General features: G+C 42.2%; 2 protein-coding genes across 8 annotated transcripts in view; one reads left to right on the top strand and one right to left on the bottom strand.

Annotated features, from left to right (window-relative positions):
• HEATR1 (HEAT repeat containing 1) overlaps positions 1-1,321 on the top strand; it is a 60,095-nt gene extending 58,774 nt beyond the window's left edge. For all 3 annotated transcript variants that reach the window (XM_064276705.1, XM_003410910.4, XM_064276706.1), the window contains one exon: positions 29-1,321. In XM_064276705.1, the coding sequence (XP_064132775.1) occupies positions 29-117 (89 nt within the window). In that variant the 3' untranslated portion in view covers positions 118-1,321. The remainder of the gene's footprint in view (positions 1-28) is intronic.
• Positions 987-27,096, bottom strand: LGALS8 (galectin 8). Of its 5 annotated transcripts, XR_002786003.2 has the most exons (12): positions 26,965-27,096; positions 24,878-25,017; positions 15,205-15,293; positions 12,956-13,166; positions 10,940-11,059; positions 10,035-10,091; positions 8,698-8,724; positions 8,445-8,570; positions 7,857-7,945; positions 6,708-6,873; positions 3,678-4,002; positions 3,194-3,302 (listed from the first exon to the last, which is right to left on the bottom strand). XR_002786003.2 is itself a non-coding variant. In XM_003410909.4 (11 exons), the coding sequence occupies exons 2-11, from the start codon at positions 24,917-24,919 to the stop codon at positions 3,153-3,155; spliced, it is 1,077 nt and encodes a 358-aa protein (XP_003410957.1). In that variant the 5' UTR covers positions 24,920-25,017; positions 26,965-27,096; the 3' UTR covers positions 987-3,152. The 5 variants fall into 5 exon arrangements, 4 of the variants coding, with proteins under 4 accessions (XP_003410957.1, XP_023405072.1, XP_023405073.1 ...); XM_003410909.4 differs by lacking the exon at positions 3,678-4,002 and having other exon boundaries at positions 987-3,302; XM_023549304.1 differs by lacking the exons at positions 3,678-4,002; positions 26,965-27,096 and adding an exon at positions 26,848-26,958 and having other exon boundaries at positions 987-3,302.

Below are 27,096 nucleotides of genomic sequence, written 5' to 3'. Positions count from 1 at the left end.
CAGATGTTCTTGTTTTTGTTTTTTTTAGATGAATGTGAAGAAGTAGAACATCAGTGCCAAAAGACTATTCAGCAACTGGAAGCCATATTGGGAGAACCGCTCCAGAGCTACTTCTAACACTTTTTTAGTGTTTCATACTCTGTTCAGAGTTCAGATTTTTTTTTTCATGTTTTTGTTTTTGGATATTGGGTGCCATATTTCTGTTGGTGCCTTAATACCCACTTGGACTCAAGCTATTTAATCACTTCTTTACAAAATTCCCACCTCGTTTGTGCTACCACATAAGCCTTTCCTCCCAGTTGTGTATATTTGCAAAAAGAGTAAATGATACACGGTGTTTTTATAGCAGCTGCTGTGTTTGCTTATACATTAATTATAGTCTTTTCTGAATTAAGTTATTAATATTGCAGGCATGTTTAATTCTAGCACCCAAAGTTACTGGCACCTCATTTAGCCTGGAAAGCTTTAATTCTTCTGTCAAGGAACGAACTGTGTGCATGGCGCCCGTGTCAACGATTTCACTCAGAGTAGCTCTCTACTTCCAGAACATGACAGTTACTCAGCCCCCAACCAGAATACCTTCTATCTATCTATCTGTAAGCAATGTGGATTTTTACATTTCATTTCAAGTAGACAGCGCTTCACTTCAGCCTTATTTCGTGTGTACCTAGAGAGGGAAGTAGTTCCAGAATGTGTTTTTCACACAGGCCTACGTTGGATCCTTCATCCTTCAATCTTTTTTGGTGGGAGGCAGTGGGGACAATATGCTGCTTATGAAACAGCCCACACTTGGCTGATCATACAAACAGAAACACTAGGTTGCATGAGGGTGTCCCTCCAGTATTAAGAATTATTTCCACAGGGGGCTAACCAAGAATTACTATATAAGAAAGAAAGTAAATACATTTCAGTATTTTTTTCAGAGCTTTGAAGTTCTGTAATCTCTAGTACTGTGTCACGGTGAAGCTGGGAGGTGAGAGCTCAAATAAGATCAAACAACTGTGCCTTTATTTTTAAGGAATCTAAGAACTGTCCCGTAACAATGTTTACATTGCACTTGAAAGCCTTTGATCTGATTTACTGTAGAAATTTAATGCAGAATTGTGACAAATAAGCAAAACGCCAACTGGCAGTTTAGAGATACAGCTTGCGAGGAATGTAGATTTCCAAGAAATGTCTCAACAAAATTCAGTAATAAATAGTAATAGCTTCCTCCCACCCCATAACTTGATTGTTTTATTCTACTCAAAAGTGATACCACAGTGCAAAACAAAATGAAAACGAACTATGTTCAAGACTTACAGAAAACAATGCAAAATGGGCTTGTATTTTTTCCTAAGTGGCCTACAGTCGCCAGCATCTCAGTCATGTGCTCCGATGTTCTTTATGAAGGAAAAATAATCCATTCTAGAGCCTTGTTCTTGCCGTCTACAACTCTTTCTGCACACCGCCACTGCCACAGTATCATTTTGAGCTGGGCAAGACTATTTGCATAATGAATTTAACATGAAAAGGTGGGAAATTATTGAGGGCTACCAGTTTCTACGCTGAGTACACTCTTTTAAAAACAAGAGATTGGTGACAGTATTCTTTTCAATATATGGATTCAAATAATAGTTATATCACTAAAATCACTAAAATCTCTTATGAACCTATTCCTAAATCTGGCAGAATAAGCTGGACAATTTAATATGATAAAATGATCTGACTGACCTAGCCCCCCACCCCGACTCCTTTGAAACTCCCTGTAACAAGATCTGACCTGTAAGGGGTTCTACACAGAATTTCTGCCAGCTAACTTCAAAGAACAGAAAAATTACAGAAATCTAAGTTTGACTTGCTGATACAGGTTTGATTTAATCACTTAAGGTAGAACAGTGTTTTGATCTCACTGCTAATGATGGACTAATCTTCAGGAGGGCAGAGAGGCAAGTGTTGTTGGTCTGCACGCAGACAAGAAACAGACTTGCAGTACCTTTCTCCCTACTTCGCCGGGCTTTCAGTTGGTGTATTTTACTTTGTGATAGTACCTAGTCAACACTCATTAAGTCTAATCTTGACTTTTTTGTTAACCCATACGATGTTTTAAAAGTTGAATTCATACTGCCTGTACCTTAAACTGGTGCCCTAGTGGTGCTGGGTTTAGGCATTTGACTGCTAACCGAAAGGTCAGTGGTTTGAACCCACCAGGTGTTCTGAGAGAGAAAGATGAGGCATTCCACTTCTGTAAAGATTACAGACTTGACAGCCCTATGGGGGCAGTTCTGCTGTGTCCTGTGGGGTTGCTATGAGTTGGAATCGACTCAACGGCAGTGGGTTCGGTTTTGGTTTGGTACCTTAAACTTTCTGTGTGCAGATGTGCAGGCCTTTGACTCACTCTAAGTTTAAATCCTCGGAAATATTCATTTACCAGAACAGAAATAAGCTGCCTTGAGCTTAACTTCAACATTATTTTTTGTTTTGTATTGCTTTTTGCCTTAGTCTTTGTGCTGTCTTCAGATTTTATAGTGTTAATTCTTCGGTAAAGTTTTTGGTTAGTAGAGCTAAATCTTTATTATGCTAAAGAAAATCAACTACCAGATAAATGCAAGTTAACATCAACCCTTTAAATTACAGAATATGATAGAAAACTGGATATGAAGGAGTAGTGTCTTCTATAAATTAGTGTCTTTAGGTTAGTTAATAACTTAGTAGCTCTTTTAATCCTGAAGGACCCTGGTGAGTTTAAGCAATGCCTGTAGAAAGAACAGTGGCCCGATGGAAGAGCACAGAAGGTTCTAAGCTCAAGCAAACAGGGAGCGACTCTTGTCCACCACTGTATGTATATATCCCCAGCTTCTAGCACAGTGCTGACAAACAAGTGTTAAATACATACATGTTAGCTACTATGTTATAGCAGGCACTTAATCAATACTTGTTGAATATGAAGTGGGGTTAATAAAGAGACCAAAGTGGGAGCAAGAACAGGGTAGCTTTAAGTTGCTATTGCCTTAAATTTCCTCATTTTGTGCCCAAGCACTCAGAACGCCCAAGAGACAATACGCAAGCTCATTTTAACAATATAAACAGTATAATGACAGTGAGATGGGTTTTAACCAGGCCAGTATCACATAAGCCATTTTGTATTTGGGTTTTTGTAGCAGTTCTGTCAGCTACCAGCTCCTTACTTCCAGTAAGTTGATATCTCCATCAATTTCCAGCGTGTCAATATTACTAAGCTCTTTAAATCTGTGCTTGTACTCCAGGCTGTGTACACCATTTATGGCAACCTTAAATTCTTTAACATCACAATAAATTATCATCTGAAAGGAAAGTAAACATATCATTAGTGGTTTCCCTCAGTTTAAAATTTGTGTTTGCTGCACGCAAACAGCATGTCAAGAATTAAACCATTTAGTTAGCATTCTGCTGAGAGGCCCTCCCAACCTGTGGCAGCTACCTTCCCTTCTGTGATTTCTAAGACACTGAGCTAAGGGAAGTATACTGGTGGTGGCACCTTCTGCCCTGTCCAGCTCAGGGAAGTTGCTCTCCACATGCCTGGAACCTCACACCATCCCAGGCCTTGCTGGCCTACCTGTCCTCAGCACAGCCGTCTCCTGCCCCTTGCGCCTGGGGAAATGCAATCTTCCTCCTCACCCAGGTTTGGGAACTCCTAACGAAGTAGAAAAACTGCTGACCTGAATTTTCCATTCCTCGTTTACTGAGGAGCGTATTCCAGTTAACAGGTTGGGAACCAAGGGACTTGGGTTCTGATTTTGTCTGCCTTGGATTAACTCCAGGGTCTTGGATAAATCACACAATGAATATGGAATTTCAGAAGCTGAGAGCAGTGCTAGAGCTTGTGCTGCTGTCTGCTGATCCTGATCACACGCCAGCATGGCCCATCGCGGCATCACTCTTTCTCAAAAGCTCTTCAAAGCTCAGTATTCTAAGTAGTAATTAGCCTTCTGGCAGATTCAGCTTCAGATTCATCACTGGTGGCAGCCCTTCAAAGTTGTCTGCCTAAAACTCAAACCAATAAAAAAAAAATACTATCCATTTAAATCACCTTACACCTGAACATCGTACTTCTGATACCACGCTCCCGATGCCACCATCTGGCTCTGATTCTACTGTTGGTTTTCCACCCACACTGACAAGGCCAGTGTGGTCAGTGTGCTACACATTCTCCCTAGGGCCCTTGCCTCCATCAAGACTCTGGAACAGAGCAGAAAAGGACAGCATAGCCTGGCTGCTAACCCAACCCCATCCCCAGAGGCCACACTGAGGCACAAAATCTCAATCTGGAAAGAAGCAAACAGTACTCTTCTGGTAAGAGTCATGGAAGTGGATGTTAGGGGAAATTAGGAAGAAGGGGAAATTCTGTGAGTTACAGAGCTAACTGGCAGAAATGAAGGCTCTGGGACTACACAGAGAATTGGAATATCTATAACCTGAGATGGTATCTCCACAAGATGGTGGAAGTTCCAGGTGCAGCCAGGTGAAAGGGGCCTTTGGTAATGTGCATTTAACAAAATCTCAAGGGAACACTTAACACCCTGCCTCACACTATGGCTCAGAAGGAAAAAAAGGGGCGGGGGGGGGCTTCACACGGATACAGTGGGAAAGGAGTCAATTAGTTACCTATACAGTATCAGAGCAAATGCACAACCAATGAATTACAAGCAACTGGCAAAGAAATGGCACACCATACTACTGCAAAAGGACAGAAAGGAGGGCACGAGCGTGCAAAAGAAAGACCCCCCTCCCCCGCCCCAGACAAAAGCATGGACCAATGAAATCCCTCATCACCATCTCATACTACAGAACAGCTTGGTAAGAACATGAATTTGATAAAGGTGAAATTACAATACTGAATATTATTAAAAGACTAGATGAATTTTAAATGACAAGGAACAGAAGACACTTTGAAATCAAACTGATGGCATAGTGGAGAGATCTGAGATAATCTCAATGAAAGGATATTTAAAAGACAACACTTTGAAGTAAATGGAAGGCATCTCTGGAAGACTGACCATAATGATCCAACATAATTACTGTTCCTGAAGTCGAAAACTAACAAATCGAACAAGGAAGATGTACTGTATTTAAAGATACATAAAATGCATCTATTCATTCCTTCAGCCTGCCAGCCTCGTAACTGTTTATCACAAAGATTTCTGGAATGTGGTTCACCTAAACTTACTGGTATTACCTGAACTAAGAGATTGGAGATGAATATTTACATTTTTCATCTTTGTATTTTTCACACTTACTTTCAGTCTTTATAACGAGCACTCCCCCCACCCCACCCCACCCCCAAACAAGGGAGTTGAGGAAAACAGAAGCAAAAATGTCAAGATAATAACTGGTTGATTTTCAGGGTTAGGAATATCAATTACTGCCCTCTTTGTTTTTAATACAGAAGATCGAAACTTGAGGCCAAGGTAGGTCGGAAAAACAAGTGACACCACTGGTTTCCTGTCACCCAACCACAGAGATCAACTTTCTTCTGCAGAATTTCCCTCTCTCTCTTAAGTCCCTCCTTTATACCCTGACCACTGCCAACTCAGCAAGCTGTTGTGAGGCCCTTTTCCACCTCCAGTGATTTGTTCAAATCATCTCCTCCATCTGGAAAAATCCCAATTTATCTTCTTGAACCTCCAGATTCTTCCCAGCCTTCTGAATTCCAAATTAATAACTGCAACTTCCAGGGACCCTTCCATGACCAGCCCCCATCAATTACTCCACTTACTAGACACTGCCTTAGATTGGAACTTCGCTGCTAACCAAAAGGTCGGCAGTTTGAATCCACCAGCCACTCCTTGGAAACCCTACGGGGCAGCTCTATTCTGTCCTATAGGGTCACTATGAGTCGGAATTAGCTCGACAGTAACTGGTTTGGTTTTGGTATGAATATTATATCAATGTCAAATCAAACAGACCAAACTATATTTCACTATCTTCCATTCAGCCTTTTAAGAACCATTCATGCTTTTAACTAGTTTTGATGAGTCCTCAAGTACTCATAAGGTTCAGAGCATGAGAGGGTTTAAAATGCTGTGGAAACATGACTTCAGGCAAAGACCCTAAGGGACCATGTGAGGCAGGCGGTGGTGAGTCGTCTAGGCCCATGAGTGAACCTGGCCAACCACCCAGCACCTGCATCTCATGGAGATTTTATTCTCTGCTCAGCATCCCAGAAACATATTTTGGGAAATGTATGTGTTATCACAAGAGTCACATATTAGAAACTCGGGAATTTTAGTTACAAAGATCTAAATGTATTTTTCTTGACTATATACAAACTCATTGGGAGAAAGGACCATCACCTAAAACTGTACTACCGAGATGGGAGATGACGGATCCTCCAGGCAGATTTATGGTTTCTATGTCCTCATGCTCGCTTAGGAGTAAACATGTTACTCCTGTGCTTAGACAAGGTTCCTCTTAAAAGCTTCCTCTTAAAAATGCTTATTAATTGATATTGGGCTACACAGCAGTTTGCAATATGACAAGAAATAACAAATAATTCCGATGCAAATTATGTGGTAGCCTACTAGTAGGCTTGGCCATTGTCTGTGTTACAAAAAGCGGCATTCAAAATACAATCTCCCAACAAACAAACCTACACACAATCTCCACATATTCATTTAAATGCACTACGTATCCTATCCCCGCTCCCAGGACTGCTGCTGCTGTCTCATTTTCAAAAAATATCATCTCACCTCAAAGTACATTCCAGGACTGAATGGAAAGGAGGTAATATTTCTCTCTTCTTCTCCCCAGGAGTCTTGAAGAAAAGAGTTTCTTACAAATGCTTTAATATTCAGGCGTGGGTTCAAGTGTAGAGCAATATCCCTTGATCTTCCTGCTACCAGATCAACATTAAAGCTTTTGAAAGAATAAAAGAAAAAGACTTCAATTAACCAAGTGGGAGAGGGTAGAGCTGAACTATGACAATAATTATAAAACATATATGCATATAGACATGGGAATGCAGACGGATGTGAGATTTTAAACTCTGAGTTAGCCTTCCACTGAGATAACTACATTATTTGCAAAATAAAAATGTAAAAACTTTGAAATCACTGTTGAGGCTCAGGATCTGGCTGGGAAGGAAGAAAGGCCTAAAGCTAGTAAACGAACAATTAACTCAGACTTCGGAGACTGGGGATCCGCTCAAGCGCTGTCTGCTTCTAATTGTTTACACGTGTTCGTCTCTTCGTCAAAGTGTGCAACTAACTCTCTAGGAAATAGCCCTAATTTTAAGCTTTCAGAAGTCTTGGAAAGCTTCTTAAAGCCGAAATTTTACAAGTCACAAGACAACAGGAGCCGTAACAAAAGGCACCTGATCTTCTGGAGTTGTCTGGAGTTAACTAAGGCCAGGGTGGGTCCCTCCAGGGTATGGGAAGGGTGATTAGCAGCCGATCAAAAGAGCCATAAAATGCTGCTACCTTCTTGTCTGGCCAGAAAAAGCCTAGATCAGAACACCACAAACTTAGTCCTGGCTCTGTCACCAACTCGCTCAACAGTCTAACTTCCATTTGCTTTAAAACTTACCTTTCACGGTAGGATAATGACACACACACACACAAAAAAACACCAAACCTGTTGCCGTCTAGTCGATTCCAATTCATAGCAACCCTACAGGACAGAGTAGGTCTGTCCCATAGAGTTTCCAAGGAGTGCCTGGTGGATTCAAACTGCTGACCTTTTGGTTAGCAGCCGCAGCTCTTAACCACTGCGCCACCAGGGTTTCCATTAATGACACTAGCCCTACTGTATCAGGCAAGACTGCTGCAGGAGTGTAAGGACATGACAGACACACACTAGGAAAGTATCAGCGCTGCTACTGGTAACTGAAAGATACTGACGCTTTGGCCTTTGTGTTCACTTCTCCTTTAATGACGACAGTCCGTCCAGGGCCCATTGAGGAGTTCAGCCTTGCAGCAAATGGCAGAGTCTGAAAAGAAACCATACTCAGGACCAGGAGGCTTGCTGAAAGGGATCTCATGGGATAATTGTCCAGAAGACACGGGGGTGGTTAAGGGCCATTACACTGTAAACTCCACGAGGGGACAAACTCTGTCTTGACCCCAGATGTATCCTCAGCAGCCAGCACCATGCCTAACACATAGTAAGCACTCAGTGAATGCATTTTAGATAATAAGATGAACGGGCACGAATGAGTGAAACCCACTCAGGGAAGGCCACCTATGCCCAGGGTCTGAAAGCAGTGTTCTGTATCCTGCATGAAGCCGAGCAGCCAAGCTAAGGGGGAGCTAAGATCCACACTAACAGCTCTGACCCTTTACTCCTGGTTGACTACGAGACCTGCCCAGGCACAGCACAGGAGTGTGCAATGGCCACTCTGGACTCATACTGAGGATAGAGGTTACACAGAACAGCTGCTATAACTTAATTTGTTATGCATAGTTAAGAAAATTTTGGGCTCTTCAAACCTTTGAAACACAGTTGGTAGGTGGTATTTTGGCACAAGTCAAAGTGTGACTGACAGTCGAATCTTTGTTCCTGGTGTAGACAGTTCTGGGTGTGGCTCTAGAAATGTCTCCTTCTCTATCACTAGGCTGTAGGAAGACAGTTCTACAGTAAGGCACGGAGGGAATGCACCTGTCTTCCAAGGTTTACGCTATTCACTTTCCTGGCAATCTGATCAAATGTCTCACGTGTTTAACCTAGGCAAAAAATACTTACAAGCTGTGAGATGCCAGACCTCTGTACCTATTGGAAGAGAAAGAAAAAATGAGAACACTCTGAAATGGAAGAATTACATTTAGTAAAAAAAAAAAAATGAATAGTCTTGAGTATAAACACAAAGGTGGCCAGGGCTTAATGAGGGAGTGTCAGGAAACTGTAAAGGGCTAAGAAGATGGGAATACAGTCTAATAAAACTGTTAGTCTGAATCCTTTATCCTCCATCAAAAGTTAATAACCTTTCATAATACTAACCTGTTGCCGTCTGGTCTATTCTGACTTATAGCAACCCTACAGGACAGAGTACAGCTGCCCCATAGAGTTTCCAAGGAGCGACTGGTGAATTCAAACTGCTGACCTTTTGCTTAGCAGCCGTAGCTCTTAACCACTACATCATCAGGGTTTCCATACGACACAGCAGCTTTAAAAATTTCTTACTTGTCAGAACTCAAATTCTTAAAAAGTCCAGACTTACTGGACCACCTGAGACTAGAGGACGTCCTGAGACAGGATTTAAATCTTGAACTGAAACTATCCCGAGGTCACCTTTTAGCAACATAACAGACTGGCACACAAAATAGAGGATATTATCCATGAGTATGGGGCTCCATTAAAAAATCAACTACATGAGACCAAAAGGTCAACGATTACTCTAAAACAAAGATGAGAAGATAAGGGGGCAGGGAAGCTAGAATACTAGAAATGGGACAACCAGAATGCAATTAAAAAGAATGTTGATACACTGTTAAAAATATAACTAATGTGGCTGAATAATTTGTGTAGAAACTGTCAAATGGAAACCTTATTTGTTGTGTCAACTTTCACCAAAAACACAATAAAATATCATCTAAAGAAATTTCTTACTTGTCCTTTCCAGAGCACCCCCAAAATGCTGAGATGCTATCTTACCTCTGATGTATGAACATGCAGAGAACATAAGACCTTACTTCCTACAATAATAATAGCAAAGACTCAATCTTTAAACTGTACTTGTTACCGCAGGGAGAGGAGATACATACAGAAGGACATTTGCCAAGACACTGATTAGTATTCAACGTTTATAAAATAACTCATGGAAGCACCACTCCACAGTTAAGAGTGACACAGTGCTTTGTCCTCTAATGATGGGCAGTGGTAATATAAACTGATAGTTCAAGTATCAGTGAAAACTTAAAATGCCCAGCACCACAGAAGGGTTAGCCTCAGTTTTCATAGGATGACTTCTAGTAGTCTCATATTAGAAATATGACTTAAAGAAAACAAGCTCATCACCTGATTTACATGCAATTACAAGAGTATTCTTAAACTGATGGTTCATTACAAAATACAATATTTACATTTTCTCTATTTATCTGTATCAGCTCCACAGCAGATGCTTGGGTACCTTGTAAATCCTGAAAAAGGAGAGTAAAAATTTAATTTTTAGGATCCATCAGACCATCCTTCTAAATACAATCTGCTTGAGAAATCAAAAAGAATTATAAATGGCACTAAACAGGGAAATATGCTTTAGAAATACACTAAAAATGCATTTAACATTAGGGTCTTCTCTCCCCCCACCCCATCAAATTGGCAAACATCAAAAAGAATAATAACTAATACAGTAAATGGGCACAGCTGTGGAGAGTGCAAATTGTTTTCATCTTTTTGGAGAGCAACTTAGTAGTATCCACCAAAACTTAACATGCAAAAACCCTTTGACTCAGACATTTCACTTCTAGGACACTATCAGAGAAATACTCCACTGTACTCCTGTGTAAAGTAAATTCCTCCATCTAGCTAAAAAGGGTGCAGCTTTTTTAGTTTATTTTTACTGGAACTATAAGAGATTTGAGATCCTATACAAAATAAAGTCCTGGTTGATAAATAGTGTCCTCCGAAGAAGTTCTGGGTAGAGCAAATAGCTAAACATGATTACTAACTGAAAGGTTGGTGGTTCAAACCCACCCAGAGGTACCTTGGAAGTAGGCCTGGTGATCTGCTCCCAAAAGTCACAGTCTTAAAAACCCTATGGAGCAGTTCTACTCTGCACACATGAGGTCACTGCAAGTACGTATAGACTCAACAGTGACTAAGAACTACTAGTATGAGAGATTTACTTCCAAAAAGATTAATACTTTAATGAGGGAGACATTTACATTATTTTTGTCACAACAGAAGATGTTAATTAGAGATGTTTTTCACATCATTTGGTCAGAAAAGCATCATCAAAGAAGACCCCGAACTGTAGAAGGGCACTCACCGAGCTGAATCTAAAAGCAACGGAGTGAATGTTCACTTTGCCATAGATGCCCAGAGTGTCGATTTTCTCCAGACTAATCCTGTGGGCATAGAGCAGCGTATGTTTTCCATTTACAGCCACCTAGACAGACACAGAAGATGACCCCCCCACCACCAAAAATGAAACAGTTAATAAATTATTTTCCAAATTAGAATCCAACTCCTTGGGTTTAAGTTTATGCCTTTTCCCACAGATGTCCACATTACATGTCTGGGCAAATTGTGACTGAAAGAAACCATAACACCAGCAACATTTCTGAACTTCTACTGAGTTCCTGATCTGATTAGACCCCATGGACCCTCACCCAGACAAATTATGCACTGTCAATGTATGTAAGTATGCATGTGTGGTATGTGCGCACATATGTCAGCATCCCAGGGTTCAAAGGGTGTCCAGAAATCAGAGACGCACTAGAGACCTATCAGCCCAGGTTAAAGGTCTGCCCGGCAAGCTTGCCACGTTTCTTTGAGGGCCATACAGTAAGCAAGTACAAGAGAGGATGCCTATAAACGCTCAGTAAATGCGTGGTGAATCTGCAGAATGAATGAACTGGCCAAGTTACCCAACTTATCTGAGACGCATTTTTCTTACTTGTAAGTAGGGAAAATCTCTCCCTCGAAGGGCTACTTAGGTGGGTCTCCTAGCACAGTGCCTGATACAGAGTAGGTATTCAGTACATTTAGCTCCTTTTCCTTTCCCCCCAAATGCCAGGTACCATGTGAGGTAACATGAGGAATACAGAAGCAGCACACAATATGGCATCTGACCTCAAAGAGCTTAAAGTCCTGTTGTTGTTGTTAGCTGTGGCTGAGTCAGCCCCTGACTCTTAGTGACCCTGTACACATTGGGATAGGACTATTGTGATCCACAGGGCTTTCAGTGGCTGATTTTCTGAAGTAGAGTGCCAGGCCTTTCTTCCTAGTCCATCTTAGTCTGAAAGCTCCACTGAAACCTATTCAGTATCATACCATGCAGGCCTCCACTGACAGACAGGCGGTGGGTGCACTGAGGTGCACTGACTGGGAATCAAACCTGGGTCTCCCACACGGAAGGAAAGAATTCAACCACTGAACCACCACTGCCCACCATTAAAACCAAACCAAACTTGTTGCCATCGAGTTGATTCCAACCCTACAGGACAGCGTAGAACTCCCCCATAGAGTTTCCAAGGAGCAGCTGGTGGATTTGAACCGCCAACCTTTTGGTTAGCAGCCAGGCTCTTAACCACTGCACCACCAGGGCTCCAGTATACACATAAGTGCTCAAAAAACCAGAGAAGGGAGAAGTCACTGGAGGTTAGGGGACTCAGGGAAGAACTGCAGCCTGAAGGACTGAAAGGATCTGCGCCCCCAGACGGAGAGTTTTCACTCTAATCGATAGAAATCTCTAGTTCTGGGACAGCTCTATAGGCTTGAGGGACAATGGTTATAACCGTCTTCAAGACCAATTCAACTCTACACATATTCTTCAGGTATAAAATGTTTGATGAAGCCTGTGGTAGAATTTACTACACAAAGGACTCCTAAGATCCCCTCTGGTTCTAAAATCTCATGAGCCTAAAAAGAGCTACCTTGTGGCAGCACTGGACTTTACAGAACACTTTTGACTTCTAAACTGGGATTCCCCTTCTGTTAGTTCCCAATTTCCTGCACATGTTTGGGTAATGGCAGTTAAAATTTATTACCACATAATTAATGCCGTGCCAATTCCAAACAAAACTCAGCCCTGCTGGGAGAAATGTGCTCTAAGAAAAACACCTGGCCACACTGGACCTGTATTCCCACGTGGCAACAAAGAGCTGCCGTGCGCCTTCACATATTTAGGAACCTGCCTGGCCCCTACTCTCGAGAAAAATCAAAAAGCCACAGAATTTCTCTGGATTTAATAAACGAAAGGGTGAGATCAATAGTGTGGAAATATTCCCTGTAAGCTCATTGCCACTAATGAGGATTCAACTTGTCATTCTCCAAAACGAACCTGGAATTTGTCCTTCAGCACCATGATCACGATTTCAAAAGACTTCTCTCTTTGGAAAGGCATGTCATAGGTGATGTCTTCCCGTCCCCATTTTTCACTGATCAGAGTATTGCAAACAATGCAGCCGGCCCTTTTGAAACGTGGATTGAGATGAAAGGCCACATCAGCTCGAGGTTTCACGCTGCTGCCACACTGTAAGTCCACCTGGAATCTGAAGGAAACATGGGCCATGTGAGCGCTCACAAAGAAGAGTCTGAAAACATTAAGTCCTGTTTGATCTTTCCCCATGTACACGCTCCACAGAGGCTGTTATTAAGACTTAAATGCATTATTATGATGGGCTTGGTACTATGCCAGACACAAGGGTCACCATGATAAGCAAGACAAAACTTGGCTCTCACAGAGCATCAAAGACTTGCCTAGACATTTCCTGCAATGCTTTTTCTCATGCATCATTGACAGGGTAAGTGTCTTCCTTGTTTCTCTGGGTGTGGGAGGGCTCTTGCCCTCGCTCACCCATGCTTCTCTTTCAGCTCAATGCATGCATTTGTGAGGGGGCGGGACTGAGGTGAGAATCTGCAGATCACAAGACACCTAACTGACTACAACCTTGACCTTCTTAGCACCAGCTTAAAACAGAGAACACTTAGTTAACAGTTCTATGCAAGCCATTAAAACATGCTCTGTAACGTACCACTGGCTTGCTACCTGCAGCTCTTCCACGAGCCCATAATATGTATAGTACTGGAGAATAACTCTGCTTGAAGGAGGAAGAGGAGGTTGGGTCATACTCTTGCCTTTTAAAAGACTTAGCAATCTAATGAGTATTTTGTTCTTATTCCTTGCCTTTCTATGAGTAATGGAAAAAAGATTTCCCAATCCAGTTTGAATACACCTCCCTGGCTTCTGAAATATTCGGCATGAATCACAGCCCAGATGGTATACTGGGTATGTCAAGAAGCAGCATGAGATGTTCAAGGGGTATGGCCCTCAGCAAGACTTACAACCAACAAACCCAATCTGGGACAAAATTGTGACACAGAAAAAGTCTGCCTTTAGGCTCTCCTACCTCTGTATAAACTCGTCTCTGTCTTCAGGAGCTTACTTACTATTACATGAATTCCCAAAGGACTTTTAGTGAAAACAAAATCTCAGATTTCACCTATTAAATTGACAAATCAAGGACTGGTGTTTCTCCAAAGTCACAAAAATGACAACAGACTATCTTGTGACAAGCCCACCTAGAGCAGCTTGTTAGCAATCCCTATCACATTATACAACATCAGAATACCAGCCACTGAGGCAGCTAAAGGCCCGGCTGGCAGGAAAATCCAGAATCAGTGACAGATGGGTTGGCCCTTTGTTCACTCACCCAGGGTGGCCTAAACAGATGGTTACTTATTCTTCCTTTCCTCCTTCCTTAGCAACAGAACCCCTGAGTTATAGTTGGGGCCATATCTTCCCAGAGTAAGAAATTTTACTTTCCTGCCTCCCTTGTAGCTAGGCATGATCATGTGGTTAAACTCTCCCAGAGAGATATAAGTGGAAGTGTTCGGGGACAACTACTAGAAATTACCTTAAAAGTCACCTGACATCTGCCTTTTGTCCACACACACGCACACCCATCCAACTACCCAAAACAGAGGTGTGATGAACTGAAGTTCTAGCTTCCTAGGATTATGAGAATAAGGGCCTTATGCTAGGGATAGCAGAGACTAGCTGGAACAGGCCTGCCTCTCTAATGACTTCATAGAGTGGCCTTACAAGGTTTGGGTTGTCTACCTTAGACTTAAGTTTCACAAGCCATGAATACAAGTCTATCTTATTTAAATCACCGTTGTTGTATGGACGTCAGTCACAGATTGCTGAGCCCAACTCCAGCTGATACAACCCATTCCAGCCTTTGTACCCAAAGCAAGCATTCAATAAAACCACTCAGGTCTTGAAATGCTGTGGGAATCGTAGGCTGTCACCATACTCTATCCCTGTTCTCTGACCATAATTCTCTTCTTTAACTAAGTATCCAACTCTTTATATTGAAATCAGACTTCTGGCAATAAAATAAAAAATCCAAATAACCTTTCTTTCAGTCATTCATTCCAATCTCCTCAGCACCTTGGCCAGGACTGCTAATGAAAGCAAAATCAGGCCTAGAAATGTCAAAATGGTCTTTCCCACATTTTTTCATCATAGCTACAAAGTTAAAAAAGATAGTCATGTTCTTTTTTCATCTAACACAATGATTTTACCTGTCCGAATCACTAGGCACATGCCCACGTATTACAATCAAAGTCCCAGGCTCCAACTGCTCAGGAATGGTGCCAACGTAGGGGATTACCTGCGGGGAGAAATTGTTTTTAACAAATGATCATTTATATAAACAAAATTACTGACTAAGAAATTATAACCAAAACTCAGTTATCAATAGAAGATGACTAAATTTTTAAAGGCTGCACATAAATCTGCTTAGAATCCAGCATTTTCCAAGTAGTCCTCACTGTTCAAACAGCTACAGGAAACAACATGGTGAGGGTATTTACAATATCTACAAACCATTCTGAGTCCTTTGGAAAAAGATACAAGGTAAATACCATTCACAGTACTTCTTATTTGGCTGAGGGTTTTGTGAAATAAAACTTCCACTTAATATGATAATTCCAATAACAGAAAAAACAAGTTTTTGCAATGCCATGCCTCCATGTGCCTTTTTCCCACCATCTCACTGACAACCCCCAAGAGCAGCCTCAAGACCACCCTAGACCCTAAGCCAATGCTGACAAAGTAATAATAGATATTTACTGCCTCTGGAGGGAGCTCCAAACAAAGCCACACTCCCACACCTGGGATGAAAGGCCTAATCTCCTTCTCTAGCTTCCACAGCACAATCCCGACCACACTGTTAAAAATGCAACTGAGAACTGCACAGTCTTAAGGATTGGCTCCAGGTCCTGCGGATCAATCAGGACATGAAATCCAACTGCCCTGGGCTGGTCCTATTGGCAGGCTTCGGCTCTGACAGGTTGCCCTGCCCAGATTCAATGCACATCAGATCTCACCATTCCTCTACCCTAGAGATGACTCCACTGTCCCCCCGACCGCTGGCTGGGAACCTGCGCTACGTGGCTGTATCTGCTGCACCACAACCACCTCCCGCCTCCACTCTGGAGCATGTGACCAGCCCCTGCAGCCAGAAATCATTATGCCATATGCCAAGCTCTCACCCCAGTTATGATAACCAAACCAAACCCGTTGCTGTGAAGTCGATTCTGACTCACAGCGACCCTACAGGACTGAGTAGAACTGTATATGTGCTAAATTTATCCAGGGTAGCTCTAATTGACTGAGACCCACAAAAAAATAACACAGGAGAGCCCATGTAAGAGTAGTGGTAAGCTGGTGGCTTATACACTAAAAGTCTTTGCTCAAACCCAATCTCCTGGGCACACTGAGTTAGCCTCTCTGAGGACCCATCCACACACTTCATAACTTGCTCGTTCCCACACATCTCTGCCTAGACTGTGAGCTCTGTGGGGCAGGCCTGGATCAGCATGTCCACATCTCAGGCCAGAGAACAGACCATCACCAGATGCGTGACGCATGCATCTAGTTTCACCAGCCTGAGACTGGGTGCTGGCAGGCCTTATCCATGCAGAGGAGAGGCGGTTAAGCAGCTGCTGGACAGCGAGCTGAGGCAACAAGCTCACTGCTGCTCCAAGCATTTTAATGAGAAGTGAAGAAGGCCAATTATCCATTTGGTGTCAGGGCAATTGCTGAGAATAGGGTGGGTGGGGGTGAGCAGAGGCAGCATCAGATTACAAAAGGAAAAACATAACTAACTCTACTGACTGTGCTACGGCTCTAGTTCCGAATGGCTGGTTTTTGTGTGTAGGGAACGTGGGAGGGATGGCACATTCACACCTGTGCTACACATCTCATCTTTGGGGCCACACCTGATCCCAAGAATATGTAGCAGCATCTTTCAGAGTGTAAACCTCATAATAAAATGAAAACCACTTCTGCAACATCAAAATTTATATATACTAAAGTTATATTTAAACAAAATGTTTAATACCAGAAAAAAATGTTTGAGATATAAAGATCAGTGAAAATGTAACCTACAAAACTATAGCATATGGTATGACGTCAACTAACTCAAAAATAAATAAAAACACCCTAAAGAAATAAACCAAAGAGGCTGCAACAGTTTTCTTGGGGGATGGGACTCTCATTTTCTTCTTCATATATTTTCATATTTTCCAGATTTCTATAATCAGCATTTTTTATAAGCACAAAAATATTTTTAATCATATACTTAATTTTAGAGTTGGAAATAAAGAGTTTTGAGTCCAAACAATCTATGTCCATCCCAGTCAATAAATTGCTTACAACTGTTAAGTTGTTCTGGTCTTAGAAACAAGTATGCTGAGAACTGGCTCTTTGCTGTCTTAGTTGTATGGGTTACAGTAGCGCTGTTTTAGAATACCCTGAGGCACATCTGTAATACTCAACTTTCTTGGACCAGGCTAGTGAGATAAAACGCCCTGCAGTCTACTCATTTAACTCATGACTATTTGCTCCCATGAAAAAGGAGGGCATTGTTTTCCAGGCAACTTCAAGCTAGAGTCTTTAGAACTTCAGAAATAATTACTATTTATGTACATTTTTAGAATATAGATATAATCATTTTGAAAACAATATCATAAGTTTAAGCCAGGTTTGGTGTTACTTGCTGGTAAAACATCCTAGCAGACTCATACAGCTTTTCCTTTTTACCTGCTTACAAATGCCTGATATGTGTAGGCTAGGAGTTAGCCTGCAGCTGGAAGTGGGAGGCTCCTGTCCTTGGGATGCTTATAATATAGTTGGGGAGAAGACATATGTCCATGAAAAGATGATTCCAGTGGAAACGGGGTATTCTGATTGGCTGTTCAAAATCTGAATCCCTTTCTGTAGAGGGCTGAATAGCGCCCCACCCCCTCAAAATTCACACTCACCTGGAACCTCAAAATGTGACTTTATTTGGAAGGTGTCTCTGCGCATGTAATGAATTGAGGACCTTGAGATGAAATCATCCTGGATGTAGAATGGGCCCTAAAACCAATGACTGGTGTCCTTGTCAGAGGAGGAGAGGACACACAGAGGAGAAGGCCATGTGAAGGGAGAGGCAGAGATCTGGGTGATGCAGTCCCAAACCACGGAACGCCAGGAGCGCCCCACCCCCGAGAGCTGAAAGAGACAAGGAAAGATTCTCCTCTAGAACCTCCAGAGGGATGGTGGCCCTGCCAACACCTTGATTTTGGACTTCTGCCTCCAGAACTGTGAGAGAATTTCTGTTTTTTTAAGCCACCAACTTTATGGCACTGGGTCAAGGCAACCCTGGGAAACTAACAACACCTCCTATTATCTGGAAGATTCCCTATCTTATAAAGATTAGACCATATCTAGATTATCCTTTTCCCAGCCTCCTTTGCAGTCAGGGCAAGGGCATATGATTAAACTGTCAATCAGAACTCCCATCTCGGGAGCAGCTAGAATGCTGCAGTATTCGCTCTGGCAAGGGGGCAGCAGCTAACCCCAGGGCCACAGGTTACCATGGTGGTGGTAATGCAGACAGTACTGTCTGTGTCCATCACCGGCAACAGGTGCCTTATCATGATTTTGGGTATTGTCTGTGGTTTAGTATCCAAGCCTGCTTCTTCAGGCCTTCTGGAGACTCCGAGATCTACTCAAAAAAAAAAAAAAAAAAAAACCTGTAATAAATTCCTTTTTGCTTAGAGAGTTGGTTTCTGTTGCTTACAATGAAGAATTCTCACTAGTTCAGTATCTAACAAAATGGGGAAATAAGTAAGTGTCCAAAAAAATGCTTCAGGAAAATGTAAGACAAATCTAACTGAGCTGACCAAAGGAAGTTTATGAAGGAGGTGTGATTTTGAGTTGGGGAGACTATAGTTAGGCAGACAGGAGGGGGAAGACACTTCAGGTGAAAATATAAGTTCTCAAAAGTACAGAAGCAGGAAAACAAAAACATTCTGGGAGACAGTAAGTAAAAAAGGAGTGGTTGCAAACAAGTAGGGTCAGGTCAGATTTTGGAATGATATAACGAAAGTGGTATTTAGGAACAATAGTCCACTAGAGGTCAAGGGTCAGCTGGGGACTACTTCCAGCAAGTCTGTCAGAAGGTGATAGGGACATGATCCAGGCTGGTGGCAGTGGGTATGAGAGGGAAAGGGAGACATATAAAAGAGAGCTTTCAAAGGAAACTGTCTACATGGGGCCACCAACTAAAATGGTAAAACCGGGAGGGAAATTGACTTTAGGTGGAAGACAACAAGTTTGTTTTTGAATAACTTTGAAGAGTTGGTCAGACATCTAAGACCAAATATACTGGAAGGGTTTAGAGATTCAGTACCTTAGGAGAATGGCCTGTATTTTATTTAAAAGTCAGAGTAGAGGTGATCAGTAACGACATCAAAATAAAGAAACTGAGAGAGGGCAAAAGTCAGAGGGCCAAGCCTCAGTGGCTGCTGAAATTAGGGGGTGTGCAAAGGAGAGTTAACACAGCAGGCCCAACTGCTATCCTTGGAAAGGTCTGTTTACAAGGTTGGCCCTTTGCTGGCACCTGGGAACTTGCATTTCAGAAGGATACCCACCATCCTAACTGATAATGTGGCTCCCTGTGCCTAAACTATTTGGGCACACAACATGGTTTATGCGAGATATCTGCTTTCCCTCTGAGAGTCTGGAATTTTTGGTACGTGCCAAGCAGACACTGGCCTCCAACAAAAACTCTGGACGCTGAGTGTCTAAGGAGCGTCCCTGGCAGACAGCATTCTACACGTGTTGTCACAGCCTGTTACGGGGAAAATTAAGCATGTCTTAGTGACTTCGCTAAAAGAGGACCCTTGGAAGGTGGTACCTGGTTGTCCAAGACTTCATCCCATATGCCTTTTTCCTTTGCTGATGTCATTCTGTATTCTTCCACTGCAAAAATCACAGCCGTGAGTGATATGACTACATGCTAAGTCCTGTGATCCTCCTCACACAGCCTGGGGTAGTCTTGGGATCCCCAACACAAGGGTTGAGAAAAGAAAGAAGAGAGAAGGATCAGCCAGAACAGGTCAGTAGAACCAGTGGTTGTCTCTGGGGAGGGAAGCTGAGACTTAAGGGTTTCACTGGCAATGATTAAAAAAAAAAAAAAAAAGTCAGAAAATAGTAGGAATAGTAGGTGTTGGTGAGGTTGTAGAGACACTGGAACCCTCATCCATTGCTGCTGGGAATGTAATATGGTGCAGCCACTGTGGAAAACAGCTTGGCAGTTCCTCAAAAAGTTGAACACAGAATTACCATATGACCCAGCAATCCCACTCCTAGGTATACACCCAGAAGTAAAAGCAGGAATGCAAACAGAAACCTGTACACAAATGTTCACTGCAGCACTTTTCACAATAGCCAAAGGGCAGAAATACCAAAGTGTTCATCAACAGATGAATGGATAAACAAAATGCAGTATATACACACAGTGGAATGCTACTCAGCCGCAAAGGGAAATGAAGTCTTGATGCAGGCCCCAACATGCATATACCTTGAAAACACTCACGCTGAGTGAAATGTCAGTTGCAAAAGCACACATACTGTATAATCTCACTTACATGAAAAAGGACATGTACAGAACCCTAAGGCTACTAGTGGTCACCAGGGGTGGGCGGGAGAAGGCAATGGCGAGTTTTTGCTTACGGGGCCCTGAGTTTATGTTGATGATGGTAGGATTATTTGGAAAAGGAGGATGAGAATGGTTGCACAACTCAAAGAACGTAATCAATGTCACTGAACTGTACATGTGGAAACTGTTGAGCTCGCAGATGTTTGAGTATGTATATTTTCACCACAATTAAAAAAAAAAAGATTAAATTGTAAAGTAGAAAGGGAGGTATTTAGGATACTAAAGAGGAAGGAGTAAACATGGATGCGAGGTTCCTAAGGAAACTGGAATTATGAGATTTTTCAGTACCTGAAGGGATTCATGCTGCAGTGCAGTGAATTACTATTACATGGCTCGTCCAGCCATGGTCTTGCGACTCCCACAAAATGAGTGGGTGGCACTATGCAAATAACGTGCTTGTGGCCCACCAAAGGGACTGGACAACCTGCTATTAATACTAATAATACAAATACGGTGCATAAAACTCTTGTGGGGATTGAGGGTGGGACTGTGCAAATAAGATGCATGGAACCCTTGTCGGGGATTGGTCAGTTCTGCCATCCTGCTAGGCTTAAAGAGAGTCAATCCCAGAGGATGAGGGGGGCCTCACTACCATCAAGAAGACGACCCAGGAGAAAGAGAGAAAGCAACAACACTGAAGGCTGCAGCAGTGCAAGACAGTATGGTGGGCTTCCTGGCCCACTGAGCGAGGCAGCTACAGTGGGTGTGCAGACCCACGGAGTGAGAAATCTGAGTCCCTTTGGGCAGCAGGTTTCCTGGCAGAGCAGGTTGCCACCGGGCCCTTATTGTGGAGCTAAAGAGCTTTGAAACACTGGTCCGAGCAGGGCAGAGGCCAGGACCGAGGGCAGTCTGTCCTCAGGGGGCCAAGAGGAGGCGGGTCCTCAGGGGGTGCACATGGCAGAAACAAGGGCCTGCTTGCTTGCATGGCCAAGAGGAGCTGAGAGAGCTGTCTTGCACTGAAGAAAAGAGGGTGCCTTCCAGACATCGTCTACATGCTTCCTGATCCTGATCTCGAGTTGTACCTGTTACTTCCCTAAAAAACTTCATAATTGTGAGTATGGTCTGTGAGTTCTGTGTGGCCTTCGCAATGAATTATCAAACCCAGCAGAGAAGTAAAGGCTGCTGTGAGAGGGACAGCTGGTGTCAGAATTGGTAAAAAGGTTGCAGGGAGAGGTGTGTCTGACCTCTACTTCACAGGGATAATCTCTGGACTGATGTTGATTTTGATTCTCTCTCCTCCCCCTGAAGACAGATGAGGTCTGACGTCTACACACATTTTTACAAATGTTAACCATCTGTTTATTGCCTTGGAGTAAAGACCATTTCAATCTGCTTAATTTCTACATAACTTCTTAACCAGCTAATAATTAACCAAATTTTAAGTACTCTATACACAATAGTAAAACATATAGGTAGACACTGAGCTGCCAAACAATAGATTTCATTTCTGGTATGAAGTTAAGATACTGTCTCCCAAATTATTCACTGAATTTGAATGGAAAGAAAAAGGAGCCTGGCTTTTTTAAGTCTTGGGATTCTATCAGTTGAATTACTCAAAGATATATACTAAATAAGAAAAAATATATAGGCCAGGCATACAATTTACTTCATCCTCTCCAAGAAGAGAAAAAAAAAAATTTTTTTTTTCTCTTCTCCAAGAAGAGTTAATATGTACCGTTTGTCTAACACCAGTGTGGACCGAAGCTTTAGAAGCACCAATGAAACAAGAAACTAAACGTGACAGTTCTAGGTCTTCACAATGCTTAATAAATATATAGTAGAAACTCAATGAACGCTTCCTCATTGTTTGAATAGATCACTAACAAAACAACCAGGATGCAAGAGAACAGTTTGTCCAGCCTGTAAAACATTCTAATTGATTAACTTAAGACATCTAAGTTCTCTGCAGCCTCACCTTTGTCTTTTGAACACTGAAAGGGTAAATGAGACAACAGAAGAACTTCAGTGCAATATGGGCACTCAATACTACAAATACTTAATAATAAATGAAATTGAAAGACAGATCAAAATGTTATTTTTGTCATTCTGTTCAGTCTTTCTACCTGTACCCTTTTCTGCTTGTGAGAACTGACCATAAAACAGACAGACTTTTAAAAAATGCTATCTGCCAAAAATATTTACTTTAGAAACTTGTTATCATGAGGGGGAAAAGGCAGAACAGAATTTCAAATTCTCCTGGACTCTAGACTTTCTGGAGCCATGGAGGGTAGATGAACCCCTGAGGCTACTGCCCTGAAATAATTTTTAAACCCTAAACCAAAAATATCCCCTGATGTCATCTTAAAACCAAGTAATAGTTTAGCTCAACTAGTAAAGGCCTGCCTTGAGCATTATGCTCTTTTACGATCTACTGGGATCAAAGTGATAAGGCAACTTGAAAGATTAAATAGGAACCTTAGCAGGCAGTAAGTTTATGTTAATGGGGGAGGAACAACTCAGAAAAAGAGGGTGAGAACGGTTGCAGAACTTGAAGAATATAATTAATATCATTAAATTGTACATATGGAAATGATTGAACTGGTGTGTGTTTTGCTGTGTATATTCACAACAACAACAATAAATAAAATTTAGGGGCAAAAAAAACCCAACTTGTTATCAGGAACAGCAAGGAGTCCATTTGGAGCCTAAATGTATCCACCAGGGCTTCAAACTGGTTCGCTGGATTCGAACTCCTGCTGATAATTTACATTCCTAACAAGTTCCCTGCTGAGATGCTGCATTTTTACCCCAGATATACTGAATCATAATCTACATTTTTACAAGATCTCCAGGTGATTTTTATGTAGAACTTCCCAGGAACTTGTTAGAAATGCAAATTCTCAGCAGGGGTTCAAACTGAAATGAACCGGTTGGAAGCCCTGTTATCTACTGCTCTAAAGCTATACTACTTCTCCAGACCTCCTTCATCAGGAAATGAAAGTCTGTTCGTTTTTGTTTCAACTCTACAGTTAGGGGGCTAACTGCAGAAATTACAAGAACCAGCAGTATGCTAGTACCAAGATACAGGGATTTTAATACATAAAATCGTTTTCTAAATAATATTCAAATAAGGTGTCTTTGTACATGAAGGGCAGAACTGACCAGCGTAATTCGACCATACATTCACCCTCCTAACAGGCAGCCCTCTTTCTTTTTTTGAATTTAAATATTTGAAGAAATTCAGTCTACAACCTTGAGATGTTTTTAACTCTAAGATGCATTAAATCCATTTTAACTGTCTCACTGACTTCAAATTCATTAAGTCTTCCTTTTTTAACTTATTACCATTGAAGAGGATTTCTTTTAACATTGATTTTGCCTGTTACGATGCTTGAACCTTACCCTTGTACAATGACATTAACGTTAGGGGAAAAAATTAGAGCTACAAAGTAAGAAACAAAAAAGATTAACCTCCTGGCCCTTACCCTACTCACAAGACTGGTTTAGGGCCTTACTTCAAGGGTTCTAACCATTCCTGTTGCCCAGGAGTCTCTATGGGGTTTTCCCAAAAAAGCAGCTGCCTTATCTCAGAACTTTACTCAGGACTTAGCATCAGATAATAGAAACTAGACGTTTCTAAAGATTCTCATCACCACATAAAACAAATTATTTACTGCCCAGGGCACACACTGAAATATCCAGCAACTACAGTCACTGAAGAGTTCTTGGAGCAGCCTGAGACCTTGACGAGACCCCAGTTCTTCTCATTCTCCATCCCACTTCTAGCTTTTGACACTGCCTGGCCAAATACCAAGCAGTGAATGGCAATGGAAAAGCTGAGGTATTAACATCTAATGGTAAGGTCTAATTAAGAAGGAAAATGACAACTCTGTAAAGAAAGAAATCTACCTTCCTTTGGAAATTGTTTTATGGTTATCTGAAGGTAATCTGAACCTCTTCTTTCCCACTCCCACTCCCTTTCCAAGGTTGGCCTCCCCTCCACTGTACTCCCACACACTCTGTTCATGAGGCCCATCGCCTTTTACTGTAATTGTGTCCTTTTCCTCCATTAGACTAGCACAAGAGCCACATCCATTTTTTACTCAGCACCCACCATAGTCCCTATTGCATAGTAGGCACTTCATACATGTTTACTGAGTTTTATCCTTGGCCCCTCGTGCCCACTATGGATAATTACTATTCTATTCGACTTGCTCTCATGCCTGCCACAGGTAAAAAGTGATTTTATGAAAGTCAGTTACCGGCTCATAGACGACATTTTGCAGACTGTTTAAGGACATCATTCTTTTCCACCTTATTGTTGACTGGGGTCTCTCTTTGGTATATGATCTGTGATTTTAAATAAGTTTCATTTAAGGCTTCCCAGATTGAGGTACTTTCCCTGGGTAATATCAAAATAGAGAGAAAGAAAAATAAGCATGCATAATTTTTCTTCATAATTGCTTTTTTAATTTAAATTGTAAGTTATGTTACTGATATTTACCATATAACAAGACGCTATTAAAATCAAAGATCTTACCCCAATTCTTATCTGGTGTACTTACATACTAAATAATCTTGGAATATGAGTGGAGCAAATACTGATTTAAAAATAAATCAATAGAAAATTTCTAACATGGAATGTATTGTAAAAAAATACTAAACTAAAATAATTCCTTTTTTTTTTTTTTTTTTCCTTTCCATTTATCGATTCTGACTCAGGGCAACCCCACGTGTGTCAGAGTAGAACAACTGCCCTCCACAGGGTTTTCGTGAAGTGTGACCTTTCAGATGCAGATCACCAGGCAGGGTGATTTTTTTCCAAGATGGCCCTGGGTGGGTTAAAACGGCAACCTTTCAGTTAGTAGCCCAGTACTTAACCATTCGCATCAACCAGGGACTCTCTAACCAAACAGTCATATACCATTATCAGAGGTATTCATTTAACTTCTCTTTTCTGGTCTGTGAAATGGGAATAATAATAATATTCTCCTCATAGATTTGTTTTGAGGATTAAATGAGTTTGTAAAACAATGGAATAGTAAATGCTATACAAGTGTTACCTATTATTATTATTAATAGAAAGAATTATTCTCCCTCCACCAAATTATTCAAGTCAAGGTAAAAAAAAAAAAAAAAATCCCAATCCCTTGAATGCTACTAAGATACATTTTTTGGCTGTTGCTAAAGAAAAGGGTGGGAAGAGGAGAAGAGGGAACAAAAGGCATTTTTAAAGATAACATCCACTGGTACTACATTTTATAGCTCCAGGGGAGACTTGAGGACTTTAAGCAGATCTAAAGAGGAAATAAAACTAAAGTTTTCTACATTCTACTTCCAAGAAGTCTGCCATTATACTGTACAATCTGTCCTACTGGCCAAATCTATTGCTCTGTCTCTGTAAAGAAGAAAACTGCATCCGTCTTGGTTTCCCACCTAATGGACCCCAATCTGTGTCGTTAACTTAAAATGTCAGTCAAAACCTCAAACCGTTCTGCTCTGTAAAATTCAGAAAGCACAAACAAGAGCAAACGGAATGAATAGAGTTGCCATAGCCACATCGATACTTCAAGTAGTGACCAGAGAGTGACGCAATTTAAGCCATCAAAGCAAACAAAAAAACTCAAACCCACTGCCGTCGAGTTGTTCCGACTCATAAAAAAAAAAAAAAAAAACCCTAAAATTTGCGTTAAACCAATCACTCCCCGATCAACGGGTCCTGCCGTTATTTACATTTCTGTTCACTTCATAAGAAAGCCATCATTTATGCTTTACCGATGATGGAAGGAATTCAAACGAGTTCCCGTTTCGTTGTTTGTTATTGCAGCAAAATGACTCGGCATCTTGAAGTGTGTGTTTAAAGTCAGGGAAAACAATGTAGGTCTGTCATTACATTTTAAAGGAACTGTCATTAAAAATACCGGGATGAAAACTTCCCGATGTCTCCGTGGGGAGGTGGCCCGTTGCTTTCGGGCTGGGAGAAAACAATCCTGGGAAGAGGTAAGCAGAAAGCACGAGTGGGAAGAAGTAGGTTGGCCGCGAGGCGCGCCACCGATGCCAACAGCCCGGTGCCAGGCAGGACTGTCCGGGACGGCAAACGGACGACTCCCAGGCACTTCTCAACCCCAGGAGCGCCTCGCTCGCAGAGGCAGCCCCCTCCCCCGGCGACCCATGCCCGACTCGGCCCCGAGAGGACCGGGGAGACCGGGAGACCTGACACTGTCGCACCCACCAAACTGATTTAGGAAGAGCGACGTCCGCGTCCCCTCCCAGGCTGGCACGTCCAGCCCGAGCGGTCCCGTCTGTGGCGGCTGCTACCGCCCGAGGGGCCCAGCCGCCGCCGACTCACCCCGGGACCCGCGTCCTAGGCGCTCCCGCAGAGGGGAGCGCGGCTGGTCTGGCCGCGGGCGTCGTCCAGGTTCCGATCGCTCCCGGCGTGCCGGGCGCCTACGGGAAGTGAAAGGGATCAGTCCGCCTCCAC

The sequence above is a fragment of the Loxodonta africana genome, chromosome 25 (assembly GCF_030014295.1).
Source record: "Loxodonta africana isolate mLoxAfr1 chromosome 25, mLoxAfr1.hap2, whole genome shotgun sequence".
Classification (NCBI taxonomy): Eukaryota; Metazoa; Chordata; class Mammalia; order Proboscidea; family Elephantidae; genus Loxodonta; species Loxodonta africana.
Note: the sequence above shows the minus strand (reverse complement) of the source record. Positions and strands in the feature narration are given on the sequence as shown.